The 18,829-nt window shown below is 35.7% G+C and overlaps 1 protein-coding gene across 1 annotated transcript in view; it reads left to right on the plus strand.

Moving 5' to 3' along the window:
• The window catches only part of LOC113232629 (equilibrative nucleoside transporter 1), a 67,041-nt gene that overhangs the window by 26,506 nt on the left and 21,706 nt on the right, over positions 1–18,829 (plus strand). Inside the window, exons 2-3 of the mRNA XM_026467400.1 lie at positions 11,579–11,689; positions 11,892–11,931. Coding sequence (XP_026323185.1) covers positions 11,579–11,689; positions 11,892–11,931 — 151 coding nt within the window. The remainder of the gene's footprint in view (positions 1–11,578; positions 11,690–11,891; positions 11,932–18,829) is intronic.

Genomic DNA, 18,829 nt, shown 5'->3' on the forward strand with positions numbered 1-18,829 from the left:
TTGTTGAAAAAGAGTATGATTTCAAGCACTGGAAATACGACCCTAATGGCAAAGACTTGAGTATGATTTTCAGTGCTCACTGCAATACTCAAGTCCTGACTTCAGTATTGAGTAGAGTTCTGGAATACGACCCTTAAACTCAATTATTTTTTCGTGAATGTTTTTCTATGTAGTGTTAATTTGGATTCCTGTATGCCAAATTATTTATTACAATGCATGAGAGCAATGAACATTGCATTCATGCGATATCATTCAATTAAACTTAGTTATGAATGATTATATGGATTATCTTGCTTCGGATGTACAGTGTCATCAATGGACCGTCTTTGAAGTGTATTGTATGTGTCCTATCTTTGAAAATCCAAAAATATCAGGCACTGCTATTGCGCCCGTCATCCTGAGATAAATTTGACAAGTCGCACATGCCTGTAATAACTCTGTGTGTTACGTTGCCACGCCTGAACCGCTGAACCAATTTTGATGAATTTAAATATAGAGATAGATGCGACTTAGGAAAAAGGACATAGGCTACTTTTTGCCAAAAAATGAACCTTAACGGGCGTGAAATAAGGGTGTGAAAGTTTGCATGGAGAACCAATTAAACGATGAAAATTAGTTTAAGACAGTAGGCTACTTGTAGCACTTATTCTATAAAAATGAAAAAGATCAGAAATACAAAAAAGTCTTTATTCGTTAGTAGTTCTTAACATTATAAGTACCTACTTATGTCTTAACATAATTTCTTGCAAAACATAAACTAAATTGAACTCGCCTCTACCAATTTGCGGCCAGAAAAAAGTCCATTGGCAAATGGCATTGTCATTGTTACAATATGAAATCGTCACAAAAGAGCTGTAACACTTTACAACACTCGATAATAATAAAAAGAAGTAAGTGCTGCACTAACACGGTTCAACAAATAAAGCAAAGTATTGAGTTGCGTGATGAAATAAATGGTGCTATCTGAAGTTTAGAACTTAACTTTCGTAAAATAACAACGTTTCATGCTAACATGATAACTTTGTTAATTACGCACATCTCGAAACGGTAGTACTTATTATTTTCAAATCGTGTGCTAATGTATAAAAATATAAATATAAAATAATTAATCGTTAATCATGCAATTTTTGTATAGGTATTGCAGCGCTTGCGTTAGAATAAACGGGGCATACAACGAATGGTTTAACATTTGTACAGGCGTTAGGCAGGGCTGTCTAGCCTCTCTTTGGCTGTTCAACATGTTCATGGACAATTGTTAGCTAGATTTGAAAGGCAGTGAATGTGGATTAAGAGCATTAATAGTTTTAAAGCAAAATATCAATCAACATTATTACGCCGACAACTTGCTGCAGAAAACTTAAAGCATGCTTACTGTAAAATTTTGAAAATATTAAATAGTTTTGCACAAATCCCTAAGATAAAATATAACTATTGAAATAATAAATGTCATAATACTCACGCACACACACACACACCATGATCTTGTTTACTTGTATTGTTTTTCTTTTTATTTTCTTTTAGACATTAATTATTATTATGCCAATAACTATAATTATAATCTTAAGTGCATTTGTTATTTTGGATATCGTTACTAGCTAGTTTATAAGGAATAGATATAAGATTAAAGCCCTCGTAGCAATGACTACCGCTCAATACCATATGGGAGTAGGCAGAGGCTGAAAAACAGCGCTGTAGGGTACCATCGCCGTTTCAGCATAAGCTGAGCCTATGCCTTTTGTCTCAATTTACTTTTACTGTTTTGATTTCTTTCCTATGTATAATTAAAAAAAAAATGTTATTCTGAGACAACAAATGATTTTTATTGAATTCAATTATTTTTTGAGAAATTACTTCTGACTAATAAATGATTTATTTAGTTAAGAATGAAGTGCTCTATACTGAGATTATTCGGGTCTAAATCAAATATAATATTTGTTTTTTCATTCGATTCTGACAATAGGTTTTGTAATGAGTCCGAAACGTTGGTTTGTTAGAAAAATTAAAACAAATATAGGCTGTTAAGATCTGAAAAAAAAAAAAAATAATTATTTACAATAAATACCCCATAACATAAGAAATATTTACTTAATGTATTAAAGTCCTGCTATTGTTTTTTCAAAACATCTAAATCTCTCTTAGATTTAAGTGTTAGGCTGCCTCGGTGTAGGAAACGCCGTCAAGTCGTCTGCAAAACTTCTTTGTTTGACCTCCTTACACGATGCGGCCAACGCTTTTTTTTTATTTGGTCTAAGTAACTTACTAAGTAACTTATGTCCACCGTCTTCGCCCATACATGCTTTCCATTGTCGTAAAATAAAAATTATCTTTATTTCATAGGTAAATAAATTACTCTTGAAACCGTCAAACACAACTTATCATTCGTAAGGTAGATTCACTTGAGAAGAATAACTAAGATTTTTTTTTTTAAAGTTAGTGAACTTGATTTTAACCTAGCCACGGACAAAGATTGGGTCTACGATGGAACGAGTTCACCCAGAAGATGCATATTCAGTCGCACCTTAAAGATATTCTGGTTGTATGTGCTCGGAAACACAGTCCCAGACAGGGAATTCCATTCCTGGGCTGTGCGTATAATAAAAGTTTGAAGGGAATATCGACCAAGTAGGGATGGAATCCCGGAATTAGTTGATGGGAGCTCATGTTCATACTCAAGTAACTATAAACTCTAGGTTTTGTAAATAGACAAATTTGTACACATTTAGATGGATAAATAAAATGTTTAATATCTTCCGATAAACACACACAAGTATATTAAATAATTAAAAGAAGAAACAGAAACAAAATAGAAATATATATATGTTCATAACCAATGATCGGAATAGGGTGTTCCAAATGAGTAGATAAATATTTACTTATAGATATAAGCAGTGACATAAAGTAGTTAAAACCAGCAAATTAAATGAAATTCGTAGATAACTTCGTTTTTGTGACACTGTACAGTTTATGTAAAAAAATGTAAATTATGTTTTAATAAATAAAAAAAAAAAAAAAAAAAAACTATATACATATAGAGTAATAATCACAGCAATAAATAATATCCTCATTAGTAATTAAAATAAGCTTTATAAAAAATGTTTACTGTAAAAACTTAATTATCTACTACTACTTTTTTTACATGGCGTCTCTAGCATTACTTCCAAATCCAACTTCAGCTTCCTAAGTGAGTCTTAACGTCGTAAGATGCAGTTAAACTATTTCCTGGAATCCGGAATTCGAAAAAGTAATTAATTAATATTTCCTGGTTTTAACCACTCCTATGTTACTTTTTGTATCTACATGCAGACGTGTATAACTCATTTGGAACACACTATTGTTGATAGCAAACAGCTTATGCTTACTGATGAGATAGCAACAACTTGTGTTAGCTGCAGCAAGGCAAATATTATTCAGTGCGAGGTGAATCAACTCTGTTTTTCAGCTACCATCTTGGGGCTAGCATTCACAGTATGTATTTCCAGTAGCATCGATAAAATCACCTAAGAGCTAAGTGTACTTATCATAATGTTGTTGTATAATTGTAATTTTTTCATTGAAAAAAAAAAAAACAGTCCTCGAAAGTTTGCTTATCGGGTTTTTTCAATTTTCATAGGATCCCCTCGTCAGATTCTGACTTCTTGGTGACAATGGGGCTGTTATGGACTCCTTTGTACATATTATATTTTCTTTTCTTGTTGTCGTGGTAACGGTGATTTGTTGATTACATGTTTTGTGTCAAGTAAAAGTCAACTTTTATTTGCAGAATTTAATTAGTAATTTGTGGTAGCCGAAACGAAACCGTAACAGCATCAGAAACCACGTCAAAAGCACAACGCTTTGACACAAAAAAAGAATTTTCAAAATCGGTGCGCAATTGATGGAGAAATTGGTGAACACAGGACATGCCTATAAAATTTGAGAATTTCCTTCGATTTTCAAGGGACCCCGTCATCAGATTCTCACTTGGTGACAATGGGACCAGCACGAGAGTGCACCTTTTCAAACAAAAAATGAATTTTCAAAATCGGTCCACAACTGACAGAGATATCTGAAAACAGACTTACAGCCGAACGTATAACCTCCATTTTTTTAAGTCCGTTAATAAAATGGTCCATCAACTTCCTCTTACCTTTTATTTTCAAGATGTTTCTTTGGTAATCAAATAAAAATACAGAAATTAAACATAAAAAAAGTCTGTTGTCGCTCTTAGGTCATTGTGAAACAAACAATAGTTATTGACTTTATTGAATTGTACTGAACAATACTTAATCAATGGACAGCATTTTTCTTAGCGTGTTTTTTTTTTCTCATAACAAACAGCTGAGTAACCGGTGTTTAAATGCCAGGTTTCATTTCGACCTAATATGGTGGCGCTGTGGTTGACATCAAGTAACCTCAAGTAACCAGATATCACGAGTTGTCAGAAAAAAACTATTAAAAATTACGCATTATGCCGAACGTCCATTTCACGAACTTGTTAGTGCTCATTCCAGAAATCCCCATTGATGGGGATCTTTAGATGTTTTGTCGACAAATCCCCAATAACATAATACACGCTACACTAAGAGGATTTGTGAAATAAAGATCAGCACATAGTTAATTTTGTTGCTATGTTTGTGTAGCAGTAGGGCTCCTTGTAAAATAGTTCGTCCAGAGACGTTCTGCCATTTCTACTGGGTAACGGGCGCAGTAGCAGCCCCCTGTCACGTTCTTTGATTGTCTAGATTCTTGGACAATAGTCTTACCCTATTCATGAACATAATAAATATATATAAACTGTGTTCGGCTTTAATGGAAACGGCTTATTACCGGAGTATTGACTGCTTAGGCCCTAATGGCCCTAATTAGGCGTTTTATCGACCAAACATTGGGAGAGTTGTTTGAACCAATAGTTTCGTTACTATTCGAAACGCTATTGGCTGGCGAAACTCTTTTTGGTGCACAGGGTTAAATCAGCTAGTCTTCGCATTTTTTTATGATGTCAAGTGACGGACGAACAAGTCGTGGTAAACGACACGCCTGTCCATTGTGGATTGTGGTTGTAGTGCCATTCAGAGATTTAATTCGCAAAGACCAGATTGGCACTGCCACTGCGCCTGTCTCCCCGAGACATTTGACAAGTCCCATGTTCCTGTAATTTCACCAGCACCGTTTAAAACTAGAACGCAGTAATGCCCACATTACTGCTTGGCGGCAGAAATATCTAATGCAGTACTTCCCTGGACGAACTCTTTCACAAGGAGTTTTTATAATAAAGTTGATATTTTTTTTGCTATTTATAAATACACATTCTGTATATATAAATGAAAAATTGATGGTTAAGGCAATGTGAAAAACGTTATGCTACGATAGCATTACTTTTGTTCAGTCTTGATTTAATACTGTCTAAGTAGTGTATGACCTCTTTTATTTATTATAGCTTGCGCTCATTGTGTTTTCTGTGATCCAATACGTCACTTTGCTGTGGAATAATTGGTACGTAATGTCCTGGCCCTATACTCTCGTCCTCCGTCCGACATCTGTCCAATTGCTGTTAAATAAGTAATAGTCGAATTAAAAGACGCATGATGCGAATGAAGGTTCATATTTGATATTATCTTTTAAATTGGTTGAGAATTACTCGGATTCCCAGATCAGTCTAGTTTGAGTTTCGAACTTCATACAAGATTACCCCACTAGTTATCAAAAAATAAAAATAAAATAAAAATCAAAGATCGAACATAAGGAAAAATTCCTTTGATCTGACAGTACTTTGACCTACGCCTGTGCCATACTAGAGCGACTGCTTTATCAAGGATGCTGGTAAGCAGTAATGTAACAACCAACATATTAATAGGTTTTGACAAAAATGGCACCTATAGATTTAGTAGCGGTAGAGTTCCTTGTGAAAGAGTTCGTCCAGGCAAGTACTGCCGCCTTAGCTATTTCTGCCGCCAAGCAGTAATGTGAGTATTATTGCTTTCCAGTTTGGAAGGGTAAGAGTGCTGGTGAAATTACAGGCACATGGGACTTGTCAGGTTATGTCTCAGGGTGACGGGCGCAGTGACAGTGCCCCTAAGATCTTTGCGATTTAGAACTCGTGAGTGTCACTGCAACTGTTATGGATAGGCGCGGCGCTCACCACCACCACGCGCACGACTTATTCGTTCAGTCACTTGGTATTATAAAGAAAAAAAGATTTTTTCATGGTTTGGTAAATGGATTTATATCAAATGTTTTTGTATTTTTTTAACATTTAAACGTTCCAAATCAGTTAGTTTATAGTTGTAAAATGTAGTCGAGACGGCAAGCTACAATTTACTAACATTTGGAAACGGGAATAAACGCGTTTACAAACGAATAGGTATTTTTCACGCCTACCTACGTTTCAAAATGTTAGTACAATGCAACGCGAAAGTTTAAAAGTATACAAAAGGTATAATTTGGCATTAAAATCAGAGTTTTCGAGTTTTTGTGGGTTGACACATTTGCTTATCAACATCCTTTTTATTCAGGACGAATATGGTCCTAAAATAAAAGAAGTATCGACACTATAAGAAGAAGAAGCATCCTAACTGAGCTTCGACTCAGCAGGCTTTACGAATTTGGCTATGCGTTTGTTATAGATCTTTGTTTTTTATTTTAACAGCTTTTTGCCGTAGCGCTACCTGTGAGAAATCTATGAAAGTATTTTCTACAATCAATTAAGTAACCATTACAGCTACCAGCCCCCGTAGCATGGCTACGCATGAAAATCGCGACGCGAGCGATAAAATTGAAATAAGCGCGCGCTATTGGCTACTGATTGAGACAGCCAATAGCGCGCGCTTATTCCAATTTTATCGCGCGCGTCGACTAAGATGCGTATATACTACAGGGGCTGTTGTCGCTTTATAAATTGTAATTTTGATTGTAATGAATATCATAATGTTTCACTACCGCGATATTAATTTATTTTTATTAGATTACTCCACCAATTGTAATAATAACTACATCATGCAGGATTATTATGAATTGACCGGAAACTTCTTATCACGGCAATCGTATTATTAAAACAATGTTTGTTGGTACCACTAGGAATGCGCACAAATCGACAGAATAGCTGATAAAGCTTTGTTTGAGAAACAAATTTTTGGTAGTCGTTGCACAAAACTTTGATACGGTTAAACGAAAAATAAAATTTAATGAACCCCATAGAGAGATTTAGAGGACACAAGTTAGGTCACGTTGTGGGACTGTAACTTTTTATTACACGGCATATTGCTCTGGGGAATTGTCGACGACGTCAATAGACACTTTGTCCTGTAGAGGCGTGCTTTTAGGGCAATTTACTAACAAGGCCCCAGTTTGAACGTATTAAGTCACGAAGTAATTAAGTTTTAAGTAAATTTCAACTTAGTTTGAAGTAGTCTAACGTTTACTGGTGTTTTAGTGAAACTGTGAGTGCAATCAGACATAAGTTCTATTGAAATAGGTTAACGGATAGTGTGTGAAACTCAATAAACCGGATTCATCCTTAATTTGCTTCCCTTAGAGGTGGAGAATATTTTATTCAAATTTGGATGGGACCACTATTAAGATGCTGCCATTCCAACAAAAGAAGAATCATACAAAAATAAATACAGTGGAATGGAGAACCTTCTTCTTTTTTAAAGTCGGTTATGAATGTAGTTTAATAAAGCCACGGGGTGCGGTAGTGTCGGCTACTTACTTGAGAAACAGTTTTGATTCTTATCTAGTTACTACTTATCCGTACTTACTACTTATTCATCGATGATTACTCATTGTAACAGTTATTAAGTGTTTGTTTACACATAATGGTTTAAGTTAAAATTTAGTTAATTACGTTGTCATTTAACACAATGTAAACTAACCATTAAGGCGACTTCAAATTAAATAAATACACAAATAACGCACACACTCAGCTCTGCACTAGGGAAACCCTGTGTCGCGGGTGCCATGGACATACACATAGACAATCACAAATTACACACGCCTGTATCACCTCTCACTTGAGACTGGTGTAGTTCCCAGGTCGTGGAAGCTTGCAAACGTGCAACCTGTGCCCAAAAAGGGATGCAGAGCTGTCCCTGTCAACTATAGACCTATCTCAGTCACTTCCATACTCTGCAAGGCTATGGAACGTGTACTCAACAACCGTCTCCTGTCATACCTTGAAGACAATGACCTCCTCAGTGATCGCCAATATGGATTCCGACGAAGGCGATCTACCGGGGATCTTCTTGTGTATGCCTGTCACATATGGAGCGAGGCTATAGAAAAGCAAGGCGAAGCATATGCAGTGTCTTTGGACATTTCTAAAGCCTTTGACAGGGTCTGGCACGCAAGCCTTTTAAGCAAGCTTCCATGTTATGGGCGTCCCACTGACCTTTGCAATTGGATCTCGGATTTATTGAGTGAACGTTCCATTCGAGTGGTCTTAGAAGGCTACTCTTTCGAACATATGGCGATAGAGACTGCTACTCTCTGCTGCATATCAATGATATGTTAATTCCAAGTACCTTTGCGTATGCTGATGGCAGCACAGTCACAGCGAAGCTGCGAAGCCTTGAACACCGCCGTAAAGTTGCCTGCTTGTCGGTATTTTACAGGATATATCACGGAGAGTGTGCGATGGAATTACACGATTTAATTCTGCCTTCCCCTTTCAATCATCGGGGGACTTGGCGTAGGCTTGGCTTCCGCCCCTATGTTGTGAATATTCCAAAGATTCGCACGAAGCGTTACGCTTCCACATTTATATGGCGAAGTGGAATTTCCTGCCTGCAGACTTGTTCCTTGAACGTTATAACATATATAAAATTATAGGCATTTACTAGGTGTGCATGCTCCATCGTCGACCTCATCGTCACTTTTCATCAGGTGAAATGGAGGTCAAATCCACGCTTACATTAGAATAAAAAAAACACTCAAATTCATGAGAGAAATAAATGTGGGCCATACAAATATTTCTCCCGGCCCGGGAATCGGACCCGGGACCTCTGCGTGGCAGACCGGCATGGTAACCATTCGGCCACGAAGGCAGTTAAATTAGACGCTTGTAGCAGCGCAGCAGTGTTGCGACTGTGACGCGGCAGTTATGCGTCTCCAGTAATTATTAGTTCACTAATTTTGTGGCGCTGCAACTGCGCTTCTGAATATTTTATGAAAATGTATAGTGGCACGACTGCAGCGCCCAATTTAAAGACGCTCTAAGAGCCGATTTACAAAAAAAACCATATTTTCATACTATCACAGCATATTCATCAAAATGTAAAGCCGGGTACTCATTAGCGAGGTATAACTGTAACGTGACAGTTACAATAACGAGATTCTTGTGTGTACGCGTGAAACAGTTTTCACTCGCTGCAATGTAATTTTCAGGTTAGTTTTCTCTACCAAATTTCGGAGGCAATTTTAATTATTATAGAATATTACATATATTATATACAGATATTACATTATCATAAGTATTATTTAATATTCGAGTGTAGTATCCGAACATATTATGTAATATTTCACGATAATCTATTCAAATACTTAAATAATAAAAATTGCCACCAAATCAAAATTTGTCACCAAAATTGAGTACAAAAAACTTACCTGAAAATTACCCAGGTCTAAGACGATAAGATATTGCTATATATATTGATAAGATACTGCTATTCTCGCATAGAAATCACGCGATCCATGTCGCTCTCATGCAAGTCGCGCTTTAATATGCTAGCCCTACAGGTAGTAATTCCAGCGAGCAATGTTTCACGCATATATTGTATACACTAGAACCTTGTTACTGTATCTATCACGTTGCAGCTACAGTTCGCCAATGAGTACCTGGCTTATGAGTAGCAGTATACATTTGCCGATTTTAATTCGAAAACATGTCGTTAAAACAGATTTTTATCTCTTTGTTTTTAACGAGCTATTGTTGTGATTCTATGAAGTTCAATGATTAGCGTATCATTTTACTCATACAGTCGGTTGACGGCGAAAGACCGAGCATTGATACATTCTTTCCGGCTTAGTGTTGTCGTTTATTTTTGTTTATGGGTTATCAATAAAAAAAATATTTCCCTGCAATAAATTTGTGGACAGTACAACGAAAAGTTGAAATTTACATACCATTCAGGAAACGTACATATTTTCGGGTTTTCTTTTAAAGACAAAAAGGCAATATTATATTTCAAACCAATAGTATATTTATGATGACAAAGAACCTAGAAATGATTACAGATTTGCAAGATTATGTAAATACAACTGCGAGACAGCACTGACCTACCAAGAGACAGCCACAAAAGCAAAGCTAGGTACCTTTTTAAACAGAAACCAATACTGTCAAACCAGAAAAGACCCTTTTTGACAATTTATTACTTAGTGATACGTGCGCAGGAATTTTTCAAGTAAATCTCCGTCTTTTTAACTTGAATGTATTTTTTTTGTCTGTGTTTTATGCGATTACGGCATTTGTAAACCGATTTTAATGATTCTTTCTTTTTTGTTGGAAAGACGGCACCTCACTATTGGTCCCATTTAAATTTGAAGAAAATATTCCACAAAACACCACAAAGTTTGAAATCTGTTTCTTATTTAATTTTTAATAAAAATGACTATTTGTTATTTATATACTTCCATACATACGTAGCGCTTTGCTTCCTTCTTCCTAATGAGTAAGAAATAGAATACATTACCGGTACCTGTGTTCCCCGATAAGTACAATTTAGTACTATTAAAGGCTAGAGTTAACGCGTACCATCGTCGCTTAGCATCAGGTGAGATTATCAATGGAGTGTCTATTTTTATATAAAAAATACAATTCTTGTGACAGTGTTAATGCCGGTTGAACACTGTCGGCTTTCATTTCAAGAATCTTAACAATTTTATGGTGTTTTCTTTCTTTCAAATTGGGAGTGATGTTTTCAGTGTTGAGAATTTTTGGGAACTTTTGACACTTAAAACTTGAATAAATAGTGTTAAAAATATTTTTTCCTTGTTTTTTATGATACTTAGTGACATGACGAACACGTCGTGCGCCTAGTGGTAAGCGTCACGCCTGTTCATAACATTTGATGTCACCCTGAGACATAGGTTGACACCATGAGTAGATAGATATTGGCGGTTCTGAACTACTCGATAAGTGGGAATGTAATTTCACTCTTGCACCCTTACCCTTCCAAACCGGAAAGCAGTAATGCTCACCTTACTCCTTGGCGGCAGAAATAGGTAAAGTTGTAAACGTGTAAGAGTTTGTCCAGAGAACTACTATCACTTTACCTATTTCTGCCGCCAAGCAGTAATATGAGCATTAACCGCGTTTCGTCAAATTACAGGGAACATGGGACTTGTCAACTTATATCTCAGAATGACGGGCGCAGTGGCAGTGCCCCTCAGGTCTTTGTTATTTATAACTCTGGTGCAACTGTTATGGACAGGCGTGTTGCTTACTACCAGGCGCACGACTTGTTCGTCTCCTCACTTAGTATCATAAAAATAATATTTTCCTTCCATTTTTATAGTTTGTTTGGTTACACTAAAATTCATGGTCGCTACCTCCCGTCAATAAGGAACCACACGGTGATGATAATTTGAATGTTGTTTGTTTCAGGATGGGAAGGCGGAGAGGGCGAGAGGGCGCCGTTCCTCCGTAACGAGCCGGTGAAACTAACTCCAGCTTGGGAGGGTTCCAACTTACCCAATGACACGCTCAACTTGAAAGGTAAATTCACTTGTAAGTTAGCTACACAATTAGTTAAGTTAGATTTGTACCTCTGCCTTGTTACGGAATTATTTTCTTTCTTGAATTGACTATACTAATTTGACGTCCAAAATCTATACTGATGCCACCATTGGCTATATGTAGTTGGTCCCTAAGGTCAAATAGTAATTTGGTCGTCTTTACACATTATTATTATTATTAGGGCGGCTTCATTCGGAACCACTACGACCATTTATTGATCAGTTATGATCACCACTAATTACAATTCGGAGCCAAGACCAATAAATAGTGTTAAAGAACTGAAGGATTCTCCTGGCTTAGATGGTTTTGATGTTCTCTGGTTGTGCCCTGTGACTTCCCAGTATGGAGCTTCGAATCGAGGAGGCAGCATTGGGTAAGTTAGGAGTTTCACTCCCTGTTTCCTCTCTGCCCAAGATTTGACATTAACTAGACTAGTCAACATTCTGATGCCATTTATGACCAGAGCTAGTTTCTCTGCAGCATTCACTGTAGACAATTATCAATCCATGTAGGCAGGAATCCATCTTTACATACTAATCAATTGCATTCACCAATCTCTTCTGCTTTTGAAGCACGAGATGCAACTCAAGCACAGTATCAAAAGTCCACTCACCTTTTGCCTCTGTTATCGTGTCACTGCACCATTTCAGAGCCAAATTTGTGAGCTTGGTTACCAATATCGTAATATCATTTTCAATATATTGGTATCGGAGGTAAAATTCGTGTGCTGATTTAATACGAATTTCAATCTGTGGGTTCTATCGAATACGATATCGACCGCGGGATTGCGTGTCACCCTGGTTATGGCACAAAGTCGATTTACCAACCCCCTAATGGAAAGGATGTGAGATCCAAAATGTATTAATTTCGTTGTTGAATATAGTTGGATTTTTGTTAACTCCGTTAACATGGATTCGTGCCTGTTCCCACCGATTTTGACTTGATCTGTGTCGTTTCCACACAATAGGTACCATTAAAAACTAAAATCCTCAATGCAGTTGGTATCAGGGGCAACCGGCACGGACCTACAAAAACAATGAAGTAAGTTGTGATGTCATAATGATGAATGAAGGTCACCTTAACATTTGATTACTCATTCACACCTGGCTTTAAAAATTGCGTATTACTGCAGTTACTTAAATTGCATTTGTGCTGGTGGCAACGGGCCAGTAGAGGATATAGAACAAAATACGTTACTTCAGCCACAAGTGGCAATAGATTTGATTGGAGAAGACTCGAATAAAGGACTCTCTTCTAACACAAAAGAAGATTGCGTTTTTGTACATGTACTGAGTGTGCAGTTGTGTATATTGCAATCATCTGCGTAAAGCAAATTGTGTTTAAAACAAAAAAATGTAGGCTCATAAGTTCAAAATGTACCTACTCGTTCCGCTCATAAGTGATTATGGTGCCTTAGCTGACCAGGAGACTCTCCAATCCCAAAGTTCGACTTCACCCACTGTTGGGTATACGCTTCCCGTAGATTGTGCTATCCATCAGGATCTTACTCTAGTATCATCCATCTACTCCATCTACTAACAGTTTACTCTGTCATGGTCAAAAGTTTAGACCTACAAAAATTAAAGAATACTTTTTAGTTCTAATTCTGAAAATACGTCGTGTTGTAACACTAATGAATGTAACTTTTAATTTAGACGAAAAAGAATATTTATATCACAACAAATAGAATAAAATGAATCTATCACTTTTACTTTTTTCGGTCGACGTTGTATATTACATCCATTTATGATGCACGGTCCGACGTATCGAGACTTAGTCGTTATTGTGTGCTCTGACAGTTGAGACAGTATTGAGTCAATGAGTCAGCCAACCATCAAATACGTAACCGAAGCTTAACTCGATTTACTACGTTTTATGAAATTCGATATCTTACTTCTTGAATTACTCAATTTTACTGGCATGGTGGTCTAGTGGAGGATTCAGATTACGTCAGTGGATCCTTTCTATACGTCTTGCCGATTATCTGTTTTATTTTTATTGTGGCAATATCACAACAGCGACTGTTGTCTCTCATACATACATAACTTGACCATATGTCCCGCTTTTAAGTTTCATGTCCCGCAGTCCCCGAAATACTAAAGAATGGCCCGCTTTGATAAAACCAGGATCCACGTGGCAATGAATTTTAAAAAAGTCTGGAGAACTTTAAAAAGCCAGTCCATCACACTAAATAGATTATTAGTTCTTTTTAAAAATTTTTGGTCATTAAACATTTTAGTTCTTTTTTTAATCATTAAACATTTTGTGACTATCATAGACACTGAGAGGATGGAAAAAAAAGATATTTCATAGTCTAACCATAAATAACTGTTTTATTTTACAACAATGATAAATTGACAGGCGTTCCGCTCTGAGGGAAAAAAAATAATGGTCACGTGGTCACTACCCTTGCTCACACCGTGACTCCCGCGGTGACATGTGAAAGGAGCCTTATGTTATAGAGTGACCGTGTAAATTAGTTAGAAGTTTAGAAGAGCCATTTCAAAAGTTACCAGTCAATTTGTTTATCCAGACAACGAATCTCGTGGTCAGCTACTTCTAAAACGGGTGATAAGCCTCCATCGGTTTCTATCCAGCGCGTCCCTCACGACCGTGCAAATTTTGGAGAATGACGAATCACTTTCATTTCACTTGGTCGGTTCATCTTGTTGGTGCACAATATCGTATTCGCTTTCCACAATGAATAGCTTCAAACTAGTTTAAATATTAACCGAAGCGCAGCAAGCGAAGCTTTCTTCGAACATAATTACTCGGCCATTCCTCAACCGATGTCAATGAAATTTGAAACTAGTTTAAAAATAGAATTGTAACGGTCGTGACGAAACATCAATATTTTATTTCGATCTGTGATCTGGAATAATTGAGGTCAAAGGTCACATTCTATTCGTGAAATTTTGTGCGCTCAAATTTTGCAGAACTGCAAAAAAGAGAATAAAGAAGAATAATGTAAGCAAAATAAGAGAGTCTTCGCTTCGCTAGGAAATCGATATTCCGCCTAGTATTTATGAGAGACTGGAATCTAAAGAAATGCCTTGTGTCGTAGAACTCCTGGGTCTCTACTTTTTGGTGCTGTAAGTTATTTACTTAAAACTATTTTTAATTATCATATTTAGGAGGTAATTTAAAAAGTTGACACTGCAAAACAAATCGTTCCCGGCCGTGTCTAAAAAATCGCGATTCAGATCCGAAAAGTATTTTTATTTCCATTGTGTAACAATCGCGAAAACATACGACCTCGAAAATAAGTTCAATGTACTGCGAGTACCATTCGCTTTTTGAAACACAGATCTAGAGAGAGAGAGAGAGAGAGAGATGTTTCCTATCCATTCCTTCTCTGTCATGACATTTGTTTGTTCAATCAATCATACGACATAATTCGTAAGTTGACGACTGCGGACTAACAAAGCAGAGTAGACACTTGCCGCGCTTTAAGAAACTTGCATACGATCACTATACGTAATACAGCGAATCACCACTAAAGAAATCGACGCTGAAAGGTCTAAAGGACTGACACTATATATATATCCGCCTTTTTTAGAATTAGAAAAAACGTAGACATTTCTGACACTGAAGAAAAAGGTTTATGATCACTTCTTAGCAGTGATTATAAACCTTTTTCTTCGAACAACAAATTACAGTAAAGGAAAGCATTGTGACAGTTGTACAAATGACACGATAATGTGTTATTATTTTATAATAATATTCCTTTTAATGTACGTAATCTTTGTTTTTATTATATTTACCTTAAATTACATAATATAAATTTAGAAAGTTTTCATTTAATCTTTAGGGATTATTACGAGTAAAAGACACTTAATAATTATATAAATTCATTGGATATGTTTGAGAATTTCGTTTCACGGTATTTATTAAATTGTTTTGCTTACAAAATGACTGTATGAAATGGCGCCTGATAAAAGACCCAAAACATCCTTAGAATATAATAAAATAGAATAGAATACGTTTATTTGCCAGAATACAATAATGACAAAGCTCTTAAGTAACATTAGGTACATTGTATTCAACCTGCAAGCAGATGTGCAAATATTAATAAGATTTCATGTTCGGTCTGTATTGCTAATTGCACTTTAAATTCATGTTTTGTATTTTAAATAGACGCCGCAAGTACCGCGAACTATATGAAAATCAAGCGTGCCTCATTTTTTGTACCTTCGATGACGTCACAAGGGCCATTTAGTGATGGGAAACCTCCATCAAAAGACACGGATACAGCACGTATTTCAAATATTGATTCTTCAAGTATTTGTTGATTATATGAAGCCGTGAAATATTAATATAGTAAAATAATAGTAGATTGAGATAATTAACTCCTTTATTAATACGTGTTTTGAAAAAAAGTTGTTCCGGAAAACTAAAAAAAAACAACAACAAACTTGTAACATTTTCTAAGGTCTTAAAATTATCTTCCCTTTGTTTCCTTAATCCACCAGAATCGAGAACTGTGTTGCATCAAGTGAACATAACTAATCGTAAAATTTGACCAAAAACATGACGAAGCGACCGTACCACGAAAGTATCGCTTATCGTTTTTTGAACAACGTTTTATGATGTCGTCGAACCAAGCACCAAAGATCGAATACACTCAACGCACTTTCTAAAACACTAACTTGAACCACATTACAGGACCGTAGCTGAGCACGGACGGAAGCTTCTGTCTAATGCTAAAAAAACGGAGTATAGATCCCTCTCAACCTTTTCATAAAATTTAGGTGTGATCGAAATTTTAATATTATTCACAAATTTATGAAAAGGTTATTAGGAATTGTCGCTTAACATTTGTACCTTTTAACCGTCAATGTACAATAAGTTTTTTTTTAATATGCCTTCCGTGATTTACGTAGTTGTAAAATTTGAAATTATTTTTAAATTGATTTTAAAGAGACACTTTGTATAAGGCTTTACTTGTAGTTCCGTGAACATCACACGGTTTCCTACTTTCCAGGTATATATATGTTGCTCGGACATGGCGGACTTATGTCCTAAACCCTCCCTTTAAAGATCTGGGCTTGGCAAGGGGACGTCTATTAATAGAAATAGTGCGTTTTTCGGTTATGGTACTAAAAAATTAAGCTTCACTAACTATGGTTTATTTTTAAATTGATAGTAATGTGAAGCAAATGTATTTCAACGCAATAATAATTATATTCTAACAATGGAGGCTCTTATTCTACAGTGGAATAGTCACACAAAAGGTAGTAAAAAAGTCATATTAAAAAAAATTCGAGGTAATAAACTATTTTCCCAATAGATGGCGTTACTGTACTTGCCGTACGGTATAAGGTAGTTTCAAATTTCAACATCGCACTTGAACGTGTGCTTGGCTCTGTGGTTATACAGTGAGACTTCTACGCTTGAGGTCCTAGGTTCGATCCTCTGTGGAAACGAGTTTTTCCATCGCTTCCCACCACAACGTGCGACTTCAGTTATATTAGACTGTAGTCGTATTTAAATTGCGTGGGTATAGTGATTGCTTCTCTAAAACACATGCGGGTCTAGTTTAGTAGATCTGTGTGCACCTGAGAGTTGCAACAATTGTTCTTTTGCTACCATGAGAAAAAGAAAGATATATTAGTTTGTTCTTTATCTTTTTTCGTTACAAGGTTAGAGAGATTCCCAGTACGACAAATTTGGTGCTAATTTTCTAAATTGATTCTGATCTCAATGTTTTCTGGGTAATGCTTACGGTGTTCATTTAGTTTCTATTGTAGTCTTAGTACAGTGAATTCTCTAATGTAAAACCAAGTATTGGTGTAGTTCACCGATATATTTATATTAGTAGTATTACCAAAGTTACTGTATCTTAATATTTAAAATGTAATTCATATTATTTAGTTATTTACGTGTATCAGGTTATGAAGACACAGTGTTGAAAGTTTAGTAATGTTTGACGTAACTTTTGATGTCTTTAATATATTTTGTTAAAAGAATCTGTACCCTCAGTTAAAAACGCGCCAACTCAACTTATAACAATATTCATTTTTTTAAGCTTTTTTCATATGTCTTAAATTATGCATCTTACTGCTCTAGGCGCTTTAGTTACTTTACTCGAAACGTTTTTGTCGTGTAATGTGATATGAATTTACTCGCACGTATTCAATTTGATTCTAAGTGTAAAGAATTACAACTTTAATTGAATTAAAACATTGAGCTTCCATTCATATGTTTGTGATTGTGATTACACTAATTGTATTCCAGTTGTATTATTCACACAACCGAATTAAAATAAATCACATATGATTAATGGTACAAGCCTTTCTTCATCGTTGCAAAAATAGATCTCTATAACGTATAAAAAATGTTTGTAGATTTTTGTATTAGTTTTTTATAATTTCCTGTAATCTTGATAGATTACCAATTAAATATATTTGAAATTATTTAATATTATTGTTCACGAAGTCACCAACGCGTTTTCACGGTGTGACAATTGATGCTATTTATAATAAATCATCTAACACAAGCACGCTTAAGTGAAAAATGGTATAATTCGCTTTTATATTTGCTGTTAAGAATGTGTAAAGTTAAATGGAATTATTAATAAATCATATTATTGACACTGAACTTCCTTAAAAATTAGAACATATAAGAAAAAAAAAAATGAGCATCACTATTATAAATTTGTGAAATCAATTTTTTTTTTTGAATCATGAATTTCTGACTTAGCGCGTTTTTCACAGGGGATTCAGAAACCTTCTAACTCGTCCATATTAACTTCTTGGTGGGGCATTTCCTACCGGAGGTAGGCTATCATTATAACTGTTTGGGCTTGCGTGAAGTTGCGCCTTGGAACAGTTCTGTGGTACTCATGTTAAATAGAAGAGGTTTCGTTTAAAATTTTTTTTTAGAGAAATTTTACGTATATTTCTGTCACGTAGTTCTTGTTATTTTTTATGATTCATGTCGACACTGGAAAGGTAAAACGTCGAACGTGCATTTGGAAAATATTAATACAGGAGAGGGGATTTAAAGTAATTTATTGTAGGAAAAAAATCTTCTCTAATTTTATTTGTTATATGGAAAAGCTGAAACTTTTTACTTTTCCATAGCGACTGTTAAAGATAAAACCACATAAGTGACATT

Source organism: Hyposmocoma kahamanoa, unplaced genomic scaffold (genome assembly GCF_003589595.1).
Source record: "Hyposmocoma kahamanoa isolate Upper Pololo Valley unplaced genomic scaffold, ASM358959v1 76, whole genome shotgun sequence".
Classification (NCBI taxonomy): Eukaryota; Metazoa; Arthropoda; class Insecta; order Lepidoptera; family Cosmopterigidae; genus Hyposmocoma; species Hyposmocoma kahamanoa.